This window comes from Salmo trutta, chromosome 33 (assembly GCF_901001165.1).
Source record: "Salmo trutta chromosome 33, fSalTru1.1, whole genome shotgun sequence".
Lineage (NCBI taxonomy): Eukaryota > Metazoa > Chordata > Actinopteri > Salmoniformes > Salmonidae > Salmo > Salmo trutta.
This window is the reverse complement of record NC_042989.1, coordinates 42,520,859-42,530,025: the sequence shown is the minus strand read 5'-3', so window position 1 is coordinate 42,530,025 and position 9,167 is coordinate 42,520,859. Positions and strand designations below refer to the sequence as shown.

General features: G+C 42.1%; 1 protein-coding gene across 1 annotated transcript in view; it reads right to left on the bottom strand.

Annotated features, from left to right (window-relative positions):
* Positions 1 to 2,497: 2,497 nt before the first annotated feature.
* The window catches only part of LOC115172178 (NACHT, LRR and PYD domains-containing protein 3-like), a gene marked incomplete at its 5' end in the record, with an annotated part of 7,752 nt that continues 1,082 nt past the window's right edge, over positions 2,498 to 9,167 (bottom strand). The window contains 4 exons of the mRNA XM_029729334.1: positions 2,498 to 3,099; positions 6,250 to 6,373; positions 7,497 to 7,670; positions 7,940 to 9,167. The exon at positions 7,940 to 9,167 is cut by the window's right edge and continues 564 nt beyond it. Of these exons, the coding sequence (XP_029585194.1) occupies positions 2,578 to 3,099; positions 6,250 to 6,373; positions 7,497 to 7,670; positions 7,940 to 9,167 (2,048 nt within the window). The remainder of the gene's footprint in view (positions 3,100 to 6,249; positions 6,374 to 7,496; positions 7,671 to 7,939) is intronic.

Sequence of the window (9,167 nt, the reverse complement as noted above, 5' to 3'; positions counted from 1 at the left end):
ATAAAAGACAACAAATGATCACATTGGTATTTTAACAGTGTTATTGTAAGAGATCCTGGGTCAAGGTCCTCACAATTATAGCAAGATGCGCTTGTGTGTGTGTGTGTGTGTGTCCAGAGTGTGTGTGTGTGTCCAGAGTGTGTGTGTGTCCTGTGTGTGTGTGTGTCCTGTTTGTTCAGTGTGTGTGTGTGTTCGTCCAGTGTGTGTGTGTGTCCTGTGTGTGTGTGTCCTGTTTGTCCAGTGTGTGTGTGTTTGTCCAGTGTGTGTGTGTTTGTTTTTGTCCAGTGTGTGTGTGTGTGTGTGTGTGTGTGTCCAGTGTAAGTGTGTGTGTGTCCAGTGTAAGTGTGTGTGTGTGTGTCCAGTGTTTGTGTGTGTGAGTCCAGTGTGTGTGTGTGTGTGTGTGTGTGTTTGTCTAGTGTGTGTGTGTGTGTGTTTGTCCACTGTGCTTGTCCAGTGTGTGTGTGTGTGTGTGTGTGTGTGTGTGTCCAGTGTGTGTGTGTGTGTGTGTTTGTCCAGTGTGTGTGTGTGTGTGTGTGTGTGTGTGTGTGTGTGTGTGTGTGTGTGTGTGTGTGTGTGTCCAGTGTGTGTGTGAGTCCAATGTGTGTGTGAGTCCAGTGTGTGTGTGTGTCCAGTGTGTGCGTGTATCCAGTGTGTGTGTTTGTCCAGTGTGTGTGTGTGTGTGTTTGTCCAGTGTGTGTGTGTGTGTGTTTGTCCAGTGTTTGTGCGTTTGTTTGTCCAGTGTGTGTGTGTTTGTCCAGTGTGTGTTTGTTTGTCCAGTGTGAGTTTGTTTGTCCAGTGTGTGTGTGTTTCTCAAGTGTGTGTCTGTGAGATCAGTGTGTGTGTGTTTTTGTCTAGTGTGTGTGTGAATGTGTGTATCCAGTGTGTGTTTGTTCAGTGTGTGTTTGTCCGGTGTGTTTGTCCAGTGTGTGTGTATGTGTGTGTGTGTTTGTCCAGTGTGTGTGTGTTTGTCCAGTGTGTGTGTATGTGTGTGTGTGTTTGTCCAGTGTGTGTGTGTGTGTGTGTGTTTGTCCAGTGTGTGTGTGAGTGTGTGTTTGTCCAACGTGTTCGTCCAGTGTGTTTGTCCAGTGTGTGTGTGTGTGTGTTTGTCCAGTGTGTGTGTGTGTTTGTCCAGTGTGTGTGTGTGTGTGTGTGTGTGTGTGTGTGTTTGTCCAGTGTGTGTGTGTGTGTGTGTTTGTCCAGTGTTTGTGCGTTTGTTTGTCCAGTGTGTGTGTGTTTGTCCAGTGTGTGTTTGTTTGTCCAGTGTGAGTTTGTTTGTCCAGTGTGTGTGTGTTTCTCAAGTGTGTGTCTGTGAGATCAGTGTGTGTGTGTTTTTGTCTAGTGTGTGTGTGAATGTGTGTATCCAGTGTGTGTTTGTTCAGTGTGTGTTTGTCCGGTGTGTTTGTCCAGTGTGTGTGTATGTGTGTGTGTGTTTGTCCAGTGTGTGTGTGTTTGTCCAGTGTGTGTGTATGTGTGTGTGTGTTTGTCCAGTGTGTGTGTGTGTGTGTGTGTGTGTGTTTGTCCAGTGTGTGTGTGAGTGTGTGTTTGTCCAACGTGTTCGTCCAGTGTGTTTGTCCAGTGTGTGTGTGTGTGTGTTTGTCCAGTGTGTGTGTGTGTTTGTCCAGTGTGTGTGTGTGTGTGTGTGTGTGTGTGTGTGTGTGTGTGTGTGTGTGTGTGTGTGTGTTTGACCAGTGTGTGTGTGTGTGTGTGTCCAGTGTGTGTGTGTGTGTGTTTGACCAGTGTGTGTGTGTGTGTGTGTGTGTGTCCAGTGTGTGTGTGTGTGTGTGTGTGTGTGTCCAGTGTGTGTGTGTGTGTGTGTGTGTGTCCAGTGTGTGTGTGTGTTTTTGTTTGTCCAGTGTGTGTTTGTTTGTCCAGTGTGAGTGTGTGTGTGTCCAGTGTGTGTGTGTGAGATCAGTGTGTGTGTTTGTCTAGTGTGTGTGTCCAGTGTCTGTGTTTGTGTGTATCCAGTGTGTGTGTGTGTTTGTTCAGTGTTGGTTTGTCCGTTGTGTTTGTCCAGATTGTGTGTGTTTGTCAAGTGTGTGTGTGTGTTTGTGTGTGTGTGTGTGTTTATCCAGTGCGTGTGTGTGTGTGTGTTTGTCCAGTGCGTGTGTGTGTGTGTGTCCAGTGTGTGTGTGTGTGTGTGTGTGTGTGTGTGTGTGTGTGTTTGTGTGTGTGTGTGTTTGACCAGTGTGTGTGTGTGTGTGGCCAGTGTGTGTGTGTGTGTGTGGCCTGTGTGTGTGTGTGTGTGTGTGTGTGTTTGACCAGTGTGTGTGTGTGTGTCCAGTCTGTGTGGTGTCCAGTGTGTGTCCAGTGTGTGTGTGTGTGTGTCCAGTGTGTGTGTGTGTGTGTGTCCAGTGCGTGTGTGTGTGTCAAGTGTGTGTGTGTGTGTGTGTCCAGTGTGTGAGTGAGTCCAGTGTGTGTGTGTCCTGTGTGTGTGTGTGGGTCCAGTGTGTGTGTGTGTGTGTGTGTGTCCAGTGTGTGTGTGAGTCCAGTGTGTGTGTGTGTGTGTGTGTGTGTGTGTGTGTGTGTGTGTGTGGGTCCAGTGTGTGTGTGTGTGTGTGTGTGTGTGTGTGTTGGTTATTATTTCAGGGATACTGAGGAGTCTTCATCATAATGAACCCTAAACCCTGGATAGAGGGGCTCAGTGAATGTGGAGATGAATGTGATCAGGTGGGTCAGTGTGTCAGAGGAGGCTCTATAGAAGGACAGAGTGCCGGCTGGCCAGTCCAGATACACTCCTACTCTGTGGGATCTGGAGGGGGGGACGTCTATGGTAGTGGGATTATTATTGTGCCAGGCAGAGTATCTGTTGTCAGAGTAGAACAGACTCCAGGACTTGTCATTGTATCCAAGCCAACAGTCCATAACCCTTCCTCTCCTGCTGATTCCTTTATATGTCACTCCTATACCAGCCCATCCCCCACTCCACTCTACCTCCCAGTAACAGCGCCCAGTCAGACCCTCTCTACACAACACCTGTCCACAGTCCTCAAATCTCTCTGGGTGATCAGGATACGGCTGCTCCTCTCTCCTCCATGTCACCTTTCTGTTCTCCTCAGACAGAGAGAGGTGTCTGTTTCCTGTGTTTGGGTCCAGCGTGAGATCACAGACATCTGATGGATGAAACCAGACACAATATTAGAAATCATCATCATTCACATTAGAATGTTAATAACTCACTTTTCACTAATTCATTTAATGTAGATGTTTCTAGGTATCAAAAGGAGAAGTTAAGGTAACTTGAGACTTGTTGAATGATCATATGTTATACTGTATGGTAATATAAAACACACTTATTCCCATTAATTACACACACACACACACACACACACACACACACACACACACACACACACACACACACACACACACACACACACACACACACACACACACACAGAGATACACACATTGTCATATCAACTCTTTGTAAACGTTGGTGTCCCTGATTTCTGCTTCTGTAGAACTACAGCTGATATTTAATATGACCAAGTAAGTAATGATGGTCTTTGACTTTGACTTAAAATTAAGACTTATTCTTAGTCATATTCTTCACAGCAGTCAACACTCACATTTTCTAAGCCCAGGTTTCATTGTGTACTCTCCACCATGTTCCACACTGTAGCGGTAAGCAGAAGAACAGACAGTCATTGAGGGATACACCTGAACTCACACACACACACACACACACACACACACACACACACACACACACACACACACACACACACACACACACACACACACACACACACACACACACACACACTGGACACACAGACACACACACTGACAAACACACACACACACACAGTCAGCATATAACTTTGTTCAAGTGGTGGTCAGAATGTTTGTCTTAACTAGCCTGATAAGTCAAACATGTCTGATATGAACATTGACATAAACCCTCTACATACTTGAGTTTCTCCAGTCTGCAGTGTGGATCCTCCAGTCCAGCAGAGAGCAGTCTGACTCCTGAGTCTCCTGGGTGATTGTAGCTCAGATCCAGCTCTCTCAGGTGTGAGGGGTTTGACCTCAGAGCTGAGACCAGAGAAGCACAGCCTTCCTCTGTGACTAGACATCTTGACAGCCTGCAAAGAGAAAAATATAAACATTTTCATATATCAGTGTCATGAAACCTGCCATTTCTATTCATAAATTGGTGTATCATTATTATAAATGATCAGAATATTACCTGTAAAAATAACAATGTAAAAATGTATAGAACAAATATTTGAGTAGACTGACCAGACCAGTTTAAAAGCAGTATCAGTCAAAAGACAGACAGTGAGGTATCAGATTTAGATTGTATTGAGTATACAGTCCACACCATATCTATTTAGACAGGGAAGATAACATTTAAATGTGGTTCTATACTCCAACATTTTGGATTTCAGATCAAATGTTTCATATGAGGTGACAGTATATAATGTCACCTTTTATTTGAGGGTATTTTAATACATATCTGTTTTACCGTTTAGAAATGAAAGAACTTTATGTATCTAGTCCCCCCATTTGAAGAAGTCATAAGTATTCTGACCAATTCACTCATAGTGTATTAAAGTAGTCAAAAGTTTAGTAGTTGGTCGTAAACTCGATGGTTGAATTTGCAGTTTGTTTTGGTTATGTTTTGCCTAATAATAAAATGGTGGATGGTGACTGGAGTAATTTTCTGTCTAAGTGAGGAGATAACATGTTTCTAAACACTATTAAATTAATCCAGATGATGCCATGATTAAGAAAAATCATGAATGAATCAATAATAATGAAAAATGATGAGTGAGAAAGTTACAGAGACCACAACAAAACATGCTAACCTCTCACCATTACCAATAACAGAGGCTACAACAAAACATGCTAACCTCTCACCATTACCAATAACAGAGGATACAACAAAACATGCTAACCTCTCACCATTACCAATAACAGAGGCTACAACAAAACATGCTAATCTCTCACCATTACCAATAACAGAGGCTACAACAAAACATGCTAACCTCTCACCATTACCAATAACAGAGGCTACAACAAAACATGCTAACCTCTCACCATTACCAATAACAGAGGCTACAACAAAACATGCTAACCTCTCACCATTACCAATAACAGAGGATACAACAAAACATGCTAACCTCTCACCATTACCAATAACAGAGGCTACAACAAAACATGCTAACCTCTCACCATTACCAATAACAGAGGCTACAACAAAACATGCTAAACTCTCACCATTACCAATAACAGAGACTACAACAAAACATGCTAACCTCTCACCATTACCAATAACAGAGGTTACAACAAAACATGCTAACCTCTCAACATTACCAATAACAGAGGCTACAACAAAACATGCTAACCTCTCACCATTACCAATAACAGAGGATACAACAAAACAAGCTAACCTCTCACCATTACCAATAACAGAGGATACAACAAAACATGCTAACCTCTCACCATTACCAATAACAGAGGATACAACAAAACATGCTAACCTCTCACCATTACCAATAACAGAGGATACAACAAAACATGCTAACCTCTCACCATTACCAATAACAGAGGATACAACAAAACATACTAACCTCTCACCATTACCAATAACAGAGGTTACAACAAAACATGCTAACCTCTCACCATTACCAATAACAGAGGATACAACAAAACATGCTAACCTCTCACCATTACCAATAACAGAGGATACAACAAAACATGCTAACCTCTCACCATTACCAATAACAGAGGTTACAACAAAACATGCTAACCTCTCACCATTACCAATAACAGAGGCTACAACAAAACATGCTAACCTCTCACCATTACCAATAACAGAGTCTACAACAAAACATGCTAACCTCTCACCATTACCAATAACAGAGTCTACAACAAAACATGCTAACCTCTCACCATTACCAATAACAGAGTCTACAACAAAACATACTAACCTCTCACCATTACCAATAACAGAGAATGAACCAAAACATACTAACCTCTCATCATTAACCTCAAATAAAAGGTGACATTCTGTACAGTCACCTAATATGAAACATTCTACCTCAAATCCAAAATGCTGGAGCATAGCACCACATTTAAAACTGTAAGCTTCACTGTCCAAACACATATGGTGTGGACTATGTGTGTCTGGTAAACACATGTGGATCTGGTGAACAGTTATCACTTGTTGACCAACTACAGGAATACTGACCTCAGAGTCTCCAGTTTACAGTGGGGATTCCCCAGTCCAGCAGAGAGCAGCTTCACTCCTGAATCCTTCAGGTCATTGTTACTCAGGTCCAGCTCTCTCAGGTGTGAGGGGTTTGACCTCAGAGCTGAGACCAGAGAAGCACAGCCTTCCTCTGTGACTAGACAGCCTGACAGCCTGCAAAGAGTCAAATCATATTAAAATCACACTGCTATTCTTTGGTGGTGAAAGTAGTGGCAGGATATTATTCAACATATTCAGATATATCAGTGTCCTAAAACCTGCCATATCTATTCATAAATTAATGAATGTATCATTATTATAAATGATTACTTGTAGAGAGAAAAATGTATAGTATGAATATTTGAGTAGACTGACCAGACCAGTTTAAAAGCAGTATCAGTCAAAAGACAGACAGTGAGGTATCAGATTTAGATTGTATTGAGTATACAGTCCACACCATATCTATTTAGACAGGGAAGATAACATTTAAATGTGGTTCTATACTCCAACATTTTGGATTTCAGATCAAATGTTTCATATGAGGTGACAGTATATTATGTCACCTTTTATTTGAGGATATTTTAATACATATCTGAAATTAAAGCACTTGTTGTCTCCAGTCCCCCCATTTGAAGAAGTCATAAGTATTCTGACCAATTCACTCATAGTATATTAAAGTAGTCAAAAAGTTAAACATTTGGTCCAATATTTCTTGAACGAATGACGACATCAAGCTTGTGACTCAAACTCGTTGAAAGCATTTGCAGTTTGTTTTGGTTGTGTTTTGGGTTATGTTTTGCCAAATTGTAACTGAAAGGTGGATGTTGACTGGAGTAACTTTCTTTATAAGTTAGTAGATAACATGTTTCTAAACACTACAAAATTTTGGTAGCATCCACATGAATGTAGAAGTGTTCAGAAACATCTTCTATTCTTACTGACAATACAAGTGAAGTGACTCCAAAATGACAGGACATTATTCACCATTCAGTTTCTATTAGGAAAAACATAATCTAAAACACAACCAAGACAAACTGCAAATACATTCAACAAGTTTATAGAATCACAAGCTTTATGTAATCACTGCAGGCATGGAGTATGGGACCAAGTACTAAACTTATGACTACTTTAATACAATATAAGTGAATTTGTCCAAATATTTACAACTTTATCAAGTAGGAGAATTAGATACACTTTCATTTCTAAACGGTGTATGGTGTGGACTATGTGTGTCTGGTAAACACATGTGGATCTGGTGAACAGTTATCACTTGTTGACCAACTACAGGAATACTGACCTCAGAGTCTCCAGTTTACAGTTGGGATTCCCCAGTCCAGCAGAGAGCAGCTTCACTCCTGAATCCTTCAGGTCATTCTTACTCAGATCCAGCTCTCTCAGGTGTGAGGGGTTTGACTCCAGAGCTGAGACCAGAGAAGCACAGCCTTCCTCTGTGACTAGACAGCCTGACAGCCTGACAAAGAGATCATCATGACTTCACAAACACACAAATGTAATGAGTAGTGTAGAAGGACAATGGCAGATGCATTTGGTTTATTCTCTCAAACAACATATAGATTAATCTTCCGTCAGCTAGAATTGTATGGTCATATTGTTATAATAATGTGAAAATCAATGCATTGATTTAAAATGTATTTCAATATAATATTATATACATATTATAATATATATTTTTCTCTAAACTGAATATTTCTTCCAGATGTTGTAATTTTATTTACTCACAGAGCAGCTCTGGAGGCTTTGACCACTGGCAGCAGCCTCAGAAGACCTTCCTCTGATCTGGAGAATTTCTTCAGGTCAAACACATCCAGCTCCTTTTCTGAAGTCAGCAACACAAAGACCAGAGCTGACCACTGTGCAGGTGACAGGTTGTCTTCTGAGAGACTTCCTGAACTCAGGTATCTTTGGACCTCCTCCACTAGAGAATGGTCATTCAGTTCATTCAGACAGTGGAACAGATTGATGCACCTTTCTGGAGAGGGATTCTCCCTGATCTTCTCCTTGATGTACTTGACTGTTTCTTCATTGCTCTTTGAGCTGCTTCTTGTCTTTGTCAGTAGACCTCGTAAGTGCTTCTGATTGGACACCAGTGAGAGGCCCAGAAGGAAGCGGAGGAAAAGGTCCAGGTTTCCCATCTCACTTTGTAAGGCTTTATCCACAGCACTCTTGTAGAAAGTAACTTTACGCCTTTGTTTGATCCTCACAGAAAAGTTCCTGGACGTTGATTGAGGTTTGGCCATTAGATTCTCATTGTTGTTGTTGAATGAGAGGAACACATATACAGCAGCCAGAAACTCCTGAATGCTCAGATGAACGAAGCAGTACACCTTGTCCTGGTACAGCCCACATTCCTGTTTAAAGAGCTGTGTGCACAATCCTGAGTACACTGAGGCTTCATTGACATCAATGCCAGCCTCTTTCAGGTCTTCTTCATAGAAAATCAGATTGCCATTCACAAGCTGTTGAAAAGCCAGTTTTCCCAGTGACAGAATGCTCTCGTTATTCAAGTGTGGACCTGTCTCTTCCTTCCCAAGGTACTTTTCATTCTTCTGTTTGGTATGAAACACCACAAGGTGTGTGTACATCTCAGTCAGAGTCTTGGGCATCTCTTCTCTCTTATGTTTCAGCATGTGTTCAAGGACTGTTGCAGAAATCCAACAGAAGACTGGAATGTGGCACATGATGTGGAGGCTCCTTGATGTCTTTATGTGTGAGATGATTCTGTTGGCCAGGTCCTCATCACTGAATCTCTTCCTGAAGTACTCCTCCTTCTGTGGGTCATTGAACCCTCGTACCTCTGTCACCTGGTCAACACACCCTGAAGGGATCTTATTGGCTGCTGCAGGTCGGGTAGTTATCCAGAGGAGAGCAGAGGGAAGCAGATTTCCCTTGATGAGATTTGTCAGCAGAACATCCACTGAGGTTGACTCTGTGACGTCACAACAGATCT